Raw genomic sequence first — 15,135 nt, 5'->3', positions numbered from 1 at the left:
TTTGCGTGTCTCCATTTTCTGAACGCCCTATTATTTTTATTTTTCTGCCAATCGTCTTGTGCAGGGGCTCGTTTTTATTGGTACCATTTTTGGATCATTCATTATTACACTTTATGAGGCAAGGTGACCAAAAAAAAAAAAAAAGAAAAAAATTGGTTGTTTTGGCACAGTTTTTATTTCTTTTTACAGCGTTTACCTGACTGACTAGGTCATGTGACTTTTTTAGAGAGCAGATTGTTGAGGAAGTGGCAATACCCAATATATCTACTTTTGCTTATTTATTTAAGTTTTACACAATAATAGCATTTTTGAAACCGAAATAATGATGTTTTAGTGTCTCCATATTTTTTTATGACCGATTGTATTAGGTAAGGTCTAATTTTTTGAGGGATGAGGTGACTGTTTGATTGGTACCATTTGGGGGGGGGGGGGGTAAATGCCTTTTTGATCGCTTGGTGTTGCAATTTTTGTGATGTAAGGTGACAGAATCCCTTTTTTATTTATTTATTTTTAAACGGTGTTCACCTGAGGGGTTAGGTCATGTGATATTTTTATAGAGCTGGTTGTTACGGACGTGACGATACCTAATATGCATATATATTTTTTTTTAAATCTATTTCACTTTAGCACAATAGCAGTTTTGAAATTAAAAATTTATATTTTAGAGAGCTATATTTATTTATTTATTTTGGCGATTGTCTTCGGTAGGGGCTAATTTTTTGCAGGATGAGGTAACGGTTTTATTGATACCATTTTGTGGGACATATGCCTTTTTAATCGCTTGGTGTTGTACTTTTTGTGATGTAAGGTGACAAAAATGGCTTTTTTTTTTTTACACAGTTTCAATTTTTTTTATGGTGTTTATCGGACAGGGTGGATCATGTGATATTTATAGAGCCAGTCGTTACGAAAGCGGTGCTACCCAATATGTGTTTTTTTTATTATAAAATAATGGGAAAGGGGCGTTTTAAAAAAAATCTTTACTTAAAACATTATTAATTTTATATATATAAAAAAAAATTGACTTTTTCTTCTTTACGACTCACCCGACACAAACCCCTTCTATGTCGCGGTTAATCCGCTGGCATCGGCTTTTACAGCAATGGCGGCGGATACAGCAGGGGCCCAGCTACCATGGAATGCTGGACCCCTGCACTGATCGGCGCACACCGCTCCGGTGCCCGCCCGATCACCACGACGTACTATTACGTCACGTTGCGGGAACGCAGTGGCTTCCATGATGTAATAGTATGTCATGTGTCAGGAAGGGGTTAATGACAACAAACGATTGTACTTGTTTGCAGTACCGATTTCAGAAACGTTGAGCTGATGTTTTTGGTCATGTCGCTAAATCGTTAGAAACATTTACCGCATTTTTTGCCCCGTTTTTTCCCCCCAAATAGGGGGAAAATGTCACTGCGTCTTCTGGGGCGAACACTAATGAACACTTCCATTAAGAAAGTGCTCATTAGTACCGGCCGGAGGAGAACGCAGGGCTCTGTACTCGCCACTTCCTGGTCCTCTGCCCTCTGCTGTGCACAGCGTTAGGACACTCAGTGACCTCATGTTGTGCACGACGGGTCACAGCGAGAGTGCAAGGAAGAAGTGAGCAAGATCCTAGGAGCGGCGGCGTCCGAAGCAGGAGAGGCAAGTTGATTTTTTTTTTAAATGTTATGCGCTCTGCCTTAATCTGACCTTTGAGGTCTGATTAAGGGTATTATTAACATTGGGGGTCTGATTGTTGGTCTAATCTGAGGGCTAATGAAAAAATAATATTTTTATGGTCCTCCTATAAAACTTTTATTGTACTCCCATAAAACTAAATATGTTTCATGTACCATAATCCTGCTGTTTTTACATTGGCCACTAAGCTTAATAATAGGGGCCACTTCTTGGTCTGTACAGATCACTTTACTGCAGTTACCTGCTTATCTATACACAGAGGTGATATCATTACAGGCAAGATTAGAATGACAGATAAGTCAGGAACCACCATTCAAAATAGGCGATTGTTAAAGCTTATCTATAATTTCCTTGTACAATGACCTCTGCACAGGTCACACAGCATGCCTAGAAAACTTTCCCGTAGAAGTCAATGAGGTCCCATCCAGACCATTGGGTCTATGTCCATGTGGCTGCCGTAAAGCAATTTTCTCAATGCTTTCTAAATGTGGTTAAGCATAGCTCAGGTCACCCCCACAATCATGTTAATAATAAAAAAAAAAAAAAAAAGTGCAATCAGAAAATAAAAACAGATTAGAAGAAAAGGATGTGTGTTTTATCTGGTTTTAACTGGCAGAAAATTTTGGTGACAGATTACCCTTAAAAGGATGTTAATGCAAACTGGAAAACCCCTTGAAATAGCAGGATTGGAATCATCTTTGATCCCGGTTGCTGCAGCTGTAATATGCTCCAACTCCTATACTGGTACCATAACCATTTCATAGGTTTACATGAAGAGGGTGCTCGGCTTGAGCCCACTCCATACATAACCCACATGCATGACTGATATGTCAGTCATGCATCGTTAAGGAGTTACTCTAGGGCTACATGGTGCAACTGGCCAGATGACAGCTGTCGCAGCCAGGATTGCCAAGTAGTGCTGTTCCCATAGAAATGAATGTCTCCGCAGGAGTCGCAAGAAATCTAGCCTAGCGGCGGCGATTCCATTAATTTCTATGGGATCACTGCTACTCATGGCCAGTGTCACTGTGTAGTCCTAGCCTTAAAGGGTGTAATTTCTCTTACCAATAAATGTTATGGACTGTGCAACTAAATATATATATATATATATATATATATATATATATATATATATATATATATATATATATATATCCCTGTTTGCTTACTTTTTCAGAATTGACTTCATGGATGACAGCACTATGGACATTAAAATTCCTCTCTCCAAACACAGACCTTTGCGTTGATCCGCCAAGCAATCCTTCCTAGAAAACCCATCCAAATAGAGCACAATAAGAATTATATCCATGACACTTTGCAGGAGAAGATAACATATTTAAGGAGTGAAATAAAATAAGAACAGCTGCATGCATGACTCTAGGCACATAAACCCTTTCCATGTGCAAGAAGATCATAGTCTAGACAGAGCAATAAACATCATAACAAGCATCATCACAAACGCCCACTGGAACAAGAAATACTTTTACAAATGCACAGACAGATTGGGAGTAACACCAACAGATTTGTTGGAGGAAAAAAGTTTGTACTTTTAATGGCAAGCAATCCAGTGACCCAAAATGAGCTATGGCTGGCACGGTGACGAGAATATCAGGGGGGGGGGTTAACACATGCACAAGCATTTTGCAACCAGGGATGGCTTTGATTTCCAGCATTGCAGAAAGAGTAGTAAAAGACTCAGAACCTTTCCACTGTTTCCCGGATTTATCTGTGAATGTGACCAGTGTCTTTTAACAGACTGTTTTGTTGAGGAAGGTAGAACTACTTCTCTAGGTACTGGTATATTTCCTGAAATTGTGTGAAGATTACTTTGTGAGCAACTCCCCTGTTTTTTGATCTGAAGGACTTTTAGAAGTTCTATTTGGGTGTCCGATGTTCCTTGGGCCAATCCAAAATCTACCAATGCATACCTAAAAGGAAGAAAAAGTTAGGATGTTAATAACATGTATAGCTACAATAATCTAATTTACAGTATACTAAAAGGTCTACTGCAACATCCTCCTCTGTGGCCTCCCATCTAGCATCCTCGCACTCCCCCAATTTATTCTCAACTCTGCTGCCCGGTTAATCCACCCCCCCCTCATTTCTCCACTGGCTCCTCAATGCTCAGTAAATTCAGTTCAAAATGCTAACTAGATATAAGGCTGTCCACAATCCATCTCCTCCTTAGGCCTCTATCACACAAACGTATGAATGGGTCTGCAAATCCAGAGATGTGGTGCGGAATGGAAGCACGGAACGGAACCCCAGGGAAGCACTGCGGAACGGATGGATTGCAGACCCGTTCAAATTGAATGAGTCTAGATCCGTCCCGGTCGCAACACAGACGTTGCCCATGCATTGGGGACCGAAATGCACGGAACGGAACGAATACGTCCGTGTGCAAGAGGCATTACATCTCTGACCTACTTTCCAGATACATCTCGTAATCTCGACACGTAATCTTCAATGCATCCTCACAGGACTTCCTTCTTTGTTCTCCTCTTGATTGTTCTTCACACAATCTTCTCCAAGATTTTATCTGTGCCTCTCCCCTACTCTAGAACTCACTACCCCAGCACATCAGACACTGCCCAACATCCAAACCTTAAAAAGCAACATGAAAACCAACCTCTTCAGGAAAACCAACCACCTACAATGAGCATGCTGCCACTACACAGCCAGATGAGCAGCTTTTATCCTCACCTACTGGGTCCTTCCCTTGTAGGATTTTAAAGGGGTTCTGCACTTTGTTTTAAACTGATCAGCTATCCTCTGGATAGATCATCAGCATCTGATCGGCGGGGTCCCGGGTGTCCAGCAGCGCCGCGGCCTTCTCACGGTTTAACGCTGGCCCAGTGACGTCACGACTAGTATCAACTAGCGTGGGCGAGGCTAAGCTCCATTCACTTGAATGGAGCTTAGCCCCGCCCACGCTAGTTGATACTAGTCGTGATGTCACTGGCCTTGCAGTAAACCGTGAGAAGGCCGCGGCGCTGCTGAAGCGCCGCTGCCTTCTCAAACAGCTGATCAGATAATAGATCATTAGTTAAAACAAAGTGCTGAACCCCTTTAAGCTCTCGCAGGAACCATCCTCTCCCCTCAGTACCAGTCCTTTAATAGTTTTATGTTTATCGTATTTGTATTTTTTATATTATGTGTAACACCTCTTGATGGAATTAGTGGAGCTTTTAAATAAATTAATAACTCTGAATCTACTGCCGTTCTTTGCTAGCGACCTGGTACTACAGAGTTCTTATTAATATATGCACAACACCTCATCTATGTACCACAATTTTTTTTCCATTAGCCCTTTGTTTGAGACCTGAAGATACCGGTGTACAAAAACGAGATTTTTGTGGACTCGCCTGTAAAATTTCTCTCTTTTTTAGATCATTAGGGGAAACAGGACCGTGGGTATAGCTGCTGCTGCCGCCACTAGGAGGTGACACTAGGCTAAAAAGTGCAAGCCGGCTATACCCCCTCCAGCCAGGAGAAAGCATATCAGTTTGTGCCCAAGCAGTAGGAGAGGGGAGGGGGGGGGAGGGGGGGACACATAAAAGCACCCAGAACACAAGTAATGCCAGAAGGGCCGAACCAAACTGAGGACCCCACTGGCAAACAAACCGCCAGCACCTGCGGGCATAATGAAAAACAATGGGTGGGAGCTGTGACCCCTAATGAACTAAGCTAGAAAGAGAATTTACAGGCGAGTTCACAAAAATATCTAGTTTTCTCGCTCGTATCATTGGGGGACACAGGACCGTGGGATGTTCCAAAGCAGTCCATGGGACAGGAAGAACACACCCCCATGGAAACTGCCTCATGGAAGCTGAAGACACCACTGCCTGCAAGACCTTGTGGCCCAGCCCGCTGATGCACCTGGTAAACGTGTGCAAGGATGACCACATCGCTGCCCTGCACAGCTGTGAAGCTGAAGCTTGGCGGAAGCAAGCCCAAGACGCGCCCACCGCACTGGTCGAGTGGGCCGTGATACCGAGGGGCGGCGCCTTGCCCCGGGAGCGGTATGCCTCGGCAATTGCCTAACGGATCCACCTGGCAATCGTCACCTTGGAGGCCGCCAAACCTTTACGAAGACCTACCAGAATAATGAACAGAGTCCGTATGGCGGAAAGTTCTCGAGACTGATAAGTAAATCCTGAGAGTTCTAACCACGTCCAGCTGATGGAGAGTCTGCTCCCTAGGATGCGAAGGAGAGGGGCAGAATAACTGAAGAACGATGTCTTCGTTGACATGGAAGGCAGAGACTACCTTCGGCTGAAAAGATGGTATAGGTCTTAGCACTGCCTTGTCTTGGTGCAGAATAAGGAAGGGTTCCTTACAGGAAAGCGCTGCCTGATGGAAGTGATAGCCACCAGAAATGCAACCTTCCAGGAGAGAATACGGAGGGGAACTGTGTATAAAGGCTCAAATAGAGCCACTTGGAGGGAACCAAGAACCGGGTTCAAGTCCCAAGAATGAAAAGGGAGGGGAGGGGGGGGTAAAATGATATGGGGGGGGGGGGGACGGTGCGGGCCACCCCTTGCAGGAAGGTCTTAACCAGAGCCTGTAGTGTCAGAGGATGCTGGAGAAAAAAATAAAATAAAAAATAAGATTGACAGCGCCAACACCTGCCCCTTCAATGAACTCAGGGCAAGATCCAAAACCCGATTGCAGAAATGAAAGGATGGCGGGAAGAAAGAAGCGTAGCGGGGGAGGCTACGTTCCTCACAGAAAAGCAAAAAGGACTTCGAAGTCCTGTAATAAATCCTGGATGACAACAGTTTCCTGGCTTAACTCAACCTGTCCGAGAAACCTCGTTGCTTCTAAACGCCGTCAAACGTAGTGACTAAATTGCTGGTGGAAGAAAGGACCCTGAGAGGTAAGATCGGGCCTGAGCGGAAAGAGCCACTTGTGTCTCCTAGGAGACGAACGACGTCTGAGTACCACGTGCGATGAGGATCGCTTGGATGTCCTCCATCTTGATTCTGCGTAAGACTCAGGGCAGGAGAGGGAGAGGCGGAAACACGTACACCAGGGAGAACCCGTCCCATGGTGCCACCAGCGCGTCTATTTCGCGTGCCCTGGGATCTCTTGTTCGAGAGAAGAAGGCGGGGAGCTCTGGTTGGCCCCACCGGAGATAGATCGCTTGGAACACCTCCGGGTGCAGAGACCACTCCCCCGGGTCCACAGTCGTCCGACTGAGGAAATCTGCCGTCCAGTTCTCCACTCCCAGAATGTAGACCGCCGAAAGAGCTGGCACATGAGTCTCCGCCCACCGCCGGATCTTGGCTGACTCCACCATCACTGCTTGACTGCGGGTTCCTCCTTGATGATGATTGATATAAGCCACAGCCGTGGCGTTGTCCGACTGTACCTAGATCAGCCGACCCTTCAGGTGAGGGTACTAATGTAGAAGGGATAGATGAATGGCCCGAAGTTCCAGCAAGTTGATGGGCAGTTTGGACTCTGACTGAGACCATACACCTTGGACTGTCTGGGGCGGGAAGACTCCGCCCCAACCTTGGAGACTGGCGTCGGTGATGATGACCGCCCAGGAAATCAGGAGAAAAGATTTCCCCCGACTCCAAGGTTGGGGCCGAAGTGCCAGGAGAGGAGCGACTACTTTTGTAAAGACTTGCGGTGCCGTCGCAAGGCCAAAAGGGAAGGGCAACGAACCAGTAGTGATGGGGCCCCACTGCAAAGCGGAGGAAGCGCCAATGCACTAGGGCAATAGGGACATGTAAGTACGCGTCCCGAATGTCTATAAAATAGAAAAATTCACCTTGGTCCAGTAAAGCAATCACGGAGCGAAGGGATTCCATTCTGAAGTGTTGTACCCGGAGGAATCGGTTCAGCAACTTGAGGTCCAGAGGTCAGGCAAACTGACCCTTCTTTCTTGGGGATGAAAAACAGGTTTGAATAAAACCCAGAGAATTGCTCCGTCCGAGGAAAAGAGGAGATAAACCAGCGCGGAGCCCGAAATCCAGGTAGTCGAGCGGTGAGGGGTTCCGACACCAGTCTCGCTCCCGGGGTAGACAGAGGGGGTATGCGCCTACCTAAAAAAGGAAAAAATATAAAACAAAAAAGGAAAAAAAATAATAATAAAAAGGAAGCCGCCCTGCAAGCAGGGAGGTCTGTCTCCTACCACCCTAAGCTAAAAACTGATATGCTCTCTCCTGGCTGTAGGGGGTATATCTGGCAGAGGAGGAGCTAACACTTTTTAGCCTAGTGTCGCCTCCTAGTGGCAGCAGCAGCAGCTATACCCATGGTCCTCGGTCCCCCAATGATACTAGCAAGAAATACAAAGCATTTTGTTAACTTTAGATTCTAATCAGAGTTGAGCGAAAATGCCTTTCAAGTTCGGGCTACTCCGTTCTCATGAAATCCATAACGTATTTCAATGCCGGCATGCCAAACGGAATGCCTTTAGAGGCATTCCATTTTCCATGCAGTCATAATACAAGTGTATGGCCAGCAGAACAGAGCCTCGGAGCTGGGCATACACTTGTATTATGCAGGTATTGAATTACGTGATGGATTCTGTTAGAACAGAATCCATTGCGTAATTCACTTAAACCCCGAACCTGCCAAAAGGTTCGCTCAACTCTATTTCTAATATACTTTTTGGTGAGAAAATGTCTAAGGTTCCACCATGAGAGAGTTAGCTATCCAGGATTTGCAGTACATTTGTGTAATTAACACATCTCAATGTTTAATTACAGAGGAAACAAGTTGAACATCACAAGAACTTTAATATGGTCCGAATACTGCGGATCATCTCAAGATGCTAGAGACTTTCACTCATGAGTTGCAGCTATGCTGTGACTTTTCTGCAACCCTAGCCTAAAGGGACCATCAGAGAGGTACATGCTGCAATAACCCTGAAGTGTCAACCTCAGTGATGCCAGAGCTCCTGGTCCTGCTAAAAGTGTCTGGGGAATTTGGCTCCAGACAATCTTGCAGCATCTATGCAACCGATGGCACCATTGTGAAGGTGGCATCATTTATTATTACCCTGCAGGAAAACACCCAAAGTAGTGGTTAATATTCTTAGTGGGAGCAAGAGCTTCTGAGCCACAGAGTTTCAAGCTGCATTTAATTGCAGTGTACACAACGGAGATTCTCTCTCTAAAAAAAATAAAAATTAACATATGGATGAGGACAGCCCATGGACTTTTTTTTGCGGACCTATACAAATGAATAGGTCCATGTGCCATCTGCAAAAAAAAAAAATGGAAAAAGCACATGGACAGAAAATGCTGTAAGGTGCTTGAGGCTTAAGAGAAATTATTGACCACATGGAAAAAAAACTTTTAAACCACTTTGTTACTATATAATAGTAACACGTGAAGTTTATAAAACATGAAGTCTAAGCAACCTAAAGGAGTATTCTGACTTTTTAATATTGACAACTGATCATCTGGACAGGTCATCAATATCAGATTGGTGGGGGTCCAATACCTGGCACCCCCACAGATCTGATAATGATGATCTATCTGGAGGATAGTTCTGGTTTATACACGCTACATATAAAAAAGGAATATACAGCATCAGTCTACTCTCTCATTAGACCAAAATAAAATAAACGCACTCACTGTTTTAGTCGTCTGTTGTACAAAAAGTTACTTGGTTTAACATCTCGGTGAACGATACCAAAACTGTGGATGCGTTTCAGAGCTTTAAACAAGTTAAACATGTATTCCTTTGCTTCTTGAAAGCTTAAAGAATGCAAAATATCCTGAAACAGAAAAAAAGAAAATTTCTTTTAACAAACTATATCACAGTTTATTATCTCTAGATACACTGGTTTCAGTGCAGTTGCAAATTTTGCCTTTTGGTTTGGAATTTTCTTTATTTTTTTGTTTCATTGCACTGGCACATCTAAACATCTTGTCCAAAGTTAGCCATACTTTTCCATTCAACATTCGGGCATTGATAATTCTGGCACCTTGGGCTTCCCCTTTGTCGTAATGCAATTACAAGTTAAAGGGGTTGTCTCACCTCAAACACTGGTGGCATATCTTACTTCTAAAACAAAGCTCCCAAAGATAATGAGAGCACACAGCACATATGTGGCTGCTCACAATTAATTCCTATGGGAATGCCTAAATAGGCAAGTGCTGGCTCAGCTAATTCCGGCAGGTCCATAGAAGTGAATGGAGCAGTAGCCACACTTGCTCGGTACACTCTCCATTCATTTCTATGGGACGAGCGGCTTTTCGGCTGTGCATACTCTGTGTGCTTTCTCGAACTTTCGGTACTCTGTTCTAGAGATAGGTGTGGGTCCCGCACCCATCTAACACTGGTGGCATATCCCTACGAGACAATTCCTTTAAATTAAGCACAGTTTCCACAACGTAGCTCCAATCCATAGCTTTCTGGTGTACAATTTAATGAAGATATGTCTGACATGTCTATAGTAGATTATCCCTAACCCCATCTTTTTCTTCATACAAAAAAGTGTCACCACAACATATAGTATAATGATCATATATCAATGATTTTATGCAACATAAGATCAGTAGTTAAATAGGATCCCAGATAGCGTCCCAGGAGAGTCATGGCCCATAGACATTATCACCCTGAACCACTGTATAGAATGACAATTAACTTATCAGCAATCAACATATAAAGGACTGTTTCCAGCCTGGAGACACAGTGGACGGATCCTTCTGCTTCCAGCTCCATCCACGATTCGTTTTCTGGCAATGGCAAAAGAGAATGGGGCTGAGCTGCGATACCAAGCACAGCCGCTATATAATGTACACCGCTGTGCTTAGTGAGCGCAGAGAAGGCAGTGGCGCTCATAGGGGATCCTCGGTGTCGGACCCCCACCAATAAGATACTGATGACCTATCCAGCAATCAGGTGCAATTACAATTCTGCTGTCCCCACTGACTTCAATAAGATGACTCCGTCCTGTTCCAGTGAATAGGGTGGAGCTTTTCCATTGAAGTGAATAGGGATGGCATAGTTATAATTACACCTGCTCACCACAACAACTGTGACGGCAATCAGGTATATAGTAAAGAGAAGGCAGCGCACATACGAGCAACGTGTTCTCTTCAAACGGCTGATCGGAAGGGCAGTTGACCCATCCTTAGGACCAAGGGCCATCAATATACAGTATATATGTATATACATGCAGATTTGTTGACTGAAAATCAGTGCCACACATTTGAAAGGTGTCGCTTCTACAACATAAATATGCAAACCACATTATTCTTACAAGGACTGTCCCATCTAGAAATGTATGACATTCATAGGATATATACCTATCAGAAACAGTTGCAAGAAAAAGTATGTGAACCCTTTGGAATGATATGGATTCCTGTATAAATTGGTCATAAAATGTGATCTGATCTTCATCTAAGTCACAACAATAGACAATTACAGTCTGCTTAAACTAATAACACACAAAGAATTAAATGTTACCATGTTTTTATTGAACACACCATGTAAACATTCACAGTGCAGGTGGAAAAAGTATGTGAACCCTTAGACTAATGACATCTCCAAGATCTAATTGGAGCGAGGTGTCAGCCAACTGGAGTCCAATCAATAAGATGAGATTGGAGGTGTTGGTTACAGCTGCCCTGCCCTATAAAAAAAACAAAAAAAAACACAACACAGTTCTGGGTTTGCTTTTCACAAGAAGCATTGCCTGATGTGAATGATGCCTCGCACAAAAGAGCTCTCAGAAGACCTACGATCAAGAATTGTTCACTTGCATAAAGCTGGAAAGGGTTATAAAAGTATCTCCAAAAGCCTTGCTGTTCATCAGTCCACGGTATAAGAAATGGTCTATAAATGGAGAAAGTTCAGCACTGCTGCTACTCTCCCTAGGAGTGGCTGTCCTGTAAAGATAACGGCAAGAGCACAGCGCGGACTGCTCAATGAGGTGAAGAAGAATCCTAGAGTGTCAGCTAAAGACTTACAAAAGTCTCTGGCATATGCTAACATCCCTGTTAGCGAATCTACGATAGGTAAAACACTAAACAAGAATAGATTTCATGGGAGGATACCACAGAGGAAGCCGCTGCTGTCCAAAAAAACCCATTGCTGCACGTTTACAGTTTGCACAAGAGCACCTGGATGTTCCACAGCAGTACTGGCAAAATATTATGTGGACAGATGAAACCAAAGTTGAGTTGTTTGGAAGAAACACACAACTATGTGTGGAGAAAAAGAGGCACAGCACACCAACATCAAAACCTCATCCCAACTGTGAAGTATGGTGGTGGGGGCATCATGGTTTGAGGCTGCTTTGCTGCGTCAGGGCCTGGACGGATTGCTATCATCGAAGGAAAAATGAATTCCTAAGTTTATAAAGACATTTTGCAGGAGAACTTAAGGCCATCTGTCCACCAGCTGAAGCTCAACAGAAGATAGGTGTTGCAACAGGACAACGACCCAAAGCATAGAAGTAAATCAACAACAGAATGGCTTAAACAGAAGAAAATACGCCTTCTGGAGTGGCCCAGTCAGAGTCCTGACCTCAACCCGATTGAGATGCTGTGGCGTGACCTCAAGAAAGGGATTCACACCAGACATCCCAAGAATATTGTTGAACTGAAACAGTTCTGTAAAGAGGAATGGTCAAGAATTACTCCTGACCATTGTGCACGTCTGATCTGCAACTACAGGAAACGTTTGGTTGAAGTTATTGCTGCCAAAGGAGGTTCAACCAGTTATTAAATCCAAGGGTTCACATACTTTTTCCACCTACACTGTGAATGTTTACATGGTGTGTTCAATAAAAAAATTGTAACATTTAATTATTTGTGTTATTAGTTTAAGCAGACTGTGATTGTCTATTGTTGTGACTTAGATTAAGATCAGATCACATTTTATGACCAATTTGTGCAGAAATCCATATCATTCCAAAGGGTTCACATACTTTTTCTTGCAAATGTATTTATGACATCTATGGTATATCCTCAGTATATGTCCTGATTGAAATAACCCTTTAATTTCTGGGCACAAGTGTAATTGCACATATGCAATGCTCAGTTTAAGAGCTACATAGACAAAATATCTTACCACAAAACATTCATGTTCCAAATAAGGCATCACAATAACTACATGGTCATTCTTCCTAAAGCAGTATTTTACTCCCATAACATTGTCTTCACCCCTGAAGAAAAAAGTATAATATTAATAAAGGCTCTCGAAATAATCAACATTCCCATTATATTTCATCTGTTCCATCTAGCAGATGCAAGAAACACAATTCAAAGTACACAGACAGTGGTCACAATGAAGTTGGACAAGCTATATGGACAACCTGCAGGCCTTTTCCCTCCTAGCATGTGCACCAAGTAGGGATCAGCGAATCGATTAGTCTTATCAGCAGGAGTAACGAGTGCGCATGCGCCACTACACTTCCGGTTAGCAGACACAGTCATTGCTTCCAAAGTCAAATTTGATCTTTGCAGCCTGTGAAACTACTTGGAGCAGCAGCGCATGGCCAGGTTAGATATGTAGCCCGGGCCTGTCAAGCAACAGGCAGGTGGGCGCTTCACCACTGGAGACAGATTTGTTAGTACTTGGGATGAGCGATTCAATTCCAAGTGCACTGCTTAGGCTGAGTTCACATCAGCGTTCAGACTTTCCTTTTTCCTGCTCAGTTATAGGAGCAGGAGAACAGAAAGGATGGACTCTGCACATAACGGAGCCTACGGACCCAATAGATCATAATGGGGTATGTTAGGTTTCTGTTCAGAGGAAGATTTTTAAAGCAGAGACAAAAGTCATGCATGCAGAACTTTTGTCTCCACTTAAAAAAATGAATAAAAGAAAAATCTTCCTCTGGCAGACCCCATTATAGTCTATAGGGCCCATAGGCTCCGTTCGGCTCAGTTATGTGCCGAATCCATCCTTTCCGTTCTCCTGCTCCTATAACGGCCGAGTTCAAGGCCGAACGCTGATGTGAACTCAGCCTTAGGCCTCTTTCACACTACCGTATCTGTTCCGTTTTGGCGGAACCATCTATTGAAAATGTTATGCCCAGCCCAATTTTTACTATTACTGTATATGCCATATGGAAAAAAGGAACAAACAAAAAAAACGGACCGCAAAACACTTAGATAGCCATACAGTAGTGTGAAAGAGGCCTTAGAATGCATGTTCACCTTTGAAACCTATACTAGTCTATATTTAAAGAAAAAATTACATACATTTATAAATACATATTGTAGGTCTTTTATCGACCTCCAGAGAAATTGGGTATTGCAGCCCAGAAGTGTGTCCCATAGTTGAAAATCATTGAAAAGCTCCTCAGCAGACTTATCTAGTTTTAGGTAAACTCATATAATGCAATAGGACAGTTTTACCCTATATGACCAGATTACATTCCAGTATCTGGTGTAAAGATGAAACATCCCAGAATGTACCGGTAATCTCCAAAGAAACCTCTGAGCAGACACATAGCCAGCAAGAAGTGGCCATGTAATTGTGCATTCAACTCTGGGCTATAACATAGACTGCAGGTAGGCACCAATATAAGTAATTGAGAAGATCATTGGAGTCCAGACCTGTTGGGCTAACCATACATGGTAGCCCCAATTTCTGAGAGCAAGGGTGCCCAATTTCTGAGAGCAAGTGCCACTTTTGGGCACGGGAAGGGGGTGGTTCCTTGAGCACTGGACTTCACCTTCTGTAATGGTCATACGAACAGGGATTGTCACTACAGTCTATGTTTGTATTACATTACTATGCAGGAAAAAAAAAAAAAAAAAAAAATAAAATAAAATAAAATTGTACAGTGTGAACAAACCCCTTTAAAGGGGTTGTCCGTTTTCCGATATTGATTATCTACCCTCAGGATAGGTCATCAATATCAGATCAGTGGTGGTCAGGCTCCAGTCACCCCTGCCGGTCAGCTATTTGAAGAGAATGCAGCACTCGTCTGAGCGCTATGTTCTTTTTACTGTTTACCTGCTCGCTGTCATCTTTGCCATTTCAAATGTATGAGACAGAGAAGCTGCAATTACACTGCTCACTGCTTAAATGTTTACGGCAAGCAGGTAAGGCTACTTTCACACTTGCGTTCGTAGCGGATCCGTCTGGTGTCTGCACAGACTGATCCGCTCCTATAATGCAGACGATGGGATCCGTTCAGAACGGATCCGTCCAGACTTTACATTGAAAGTCAATTGGGGACGGATCCGTTTAAAATTGAGCCATATTGTGTCAACTTCAAACGGATCCGTCCCTATTGACTTACATTGTAAGTCTGGACAGATCAGTTTGCCTCCGCACGGCCAGGCGGACACCCGAACGCGGCAAGCGGAGCGGAGGCCAAACGGTGCCAGTCTGAAGCATTCGCATCCACTCAGAATGCACTGGGGCAGTACGGATGCGTTCGGAGCCGCTTGTGAGAGCCTTCAAATGGAACTTACAAGCGGAGCCCGAACACTAGTGTGAAAGTAGCCTAAACAGTGAAGAGAA

At 43.6% G+C, this 15,135-nt stretch overlaps 1 protein-coding gene across 3 annotated transcripts in view; it reads right to left on the bottom strand.

Annotated features, from left to right (window-relative positions):
• Window positions 1-15,135, bottom strand: part of CDC7 (cell division cycle 7) — a 64,207-nt gene that overhangs the window by 25,458 nt on the left and 23,614 nt on the right. For 2 of the 3 annotated variants that reach the window (XM_044301280.1, XM_044301282.1), the window contains 4 exons: window positions 12,727-12,820; window positions 9,279-9,421; window positions 3,386-3,611; window positions 2,853-2,948 (listed from right to left, as the gene is read on the bottom strand). In XM_044301280.1, the coding sequence (XP_044157215.1) occupies window positions 2,853-2,948; window positions 3,386-3,611; window positions 9,279-9,421; window positions 12,727-12,820 (559 nt within the window). The remainder of the gene's footprint in view (window positions 1-2,852; window positions 2,949-3,385; window positions 3,612-9,278; window positions 9,422-12,726; window positions 12,821-15,135) is intronic. The other variant, XM_044301281.1, reaches the window with a different exon arrangement.

This window comes from Bufo gargarizans, chromosome 7 (genome assembly GCF_014858855.1).
Source record: "Bufo gargarizans isolate SCDJY-AF-19 chromosome 7, ASM1485885v1, whole genome shotgun sequence".
Lineage (NCBI taxonomy): Eukaryota > Metazoa > Chordata > Amphibia > Anura > Bufonidae > Bufo > Bufo gargarizans.
This window is presented reverse-complemented; position numbering and strand designations above follow the sequence as displayed.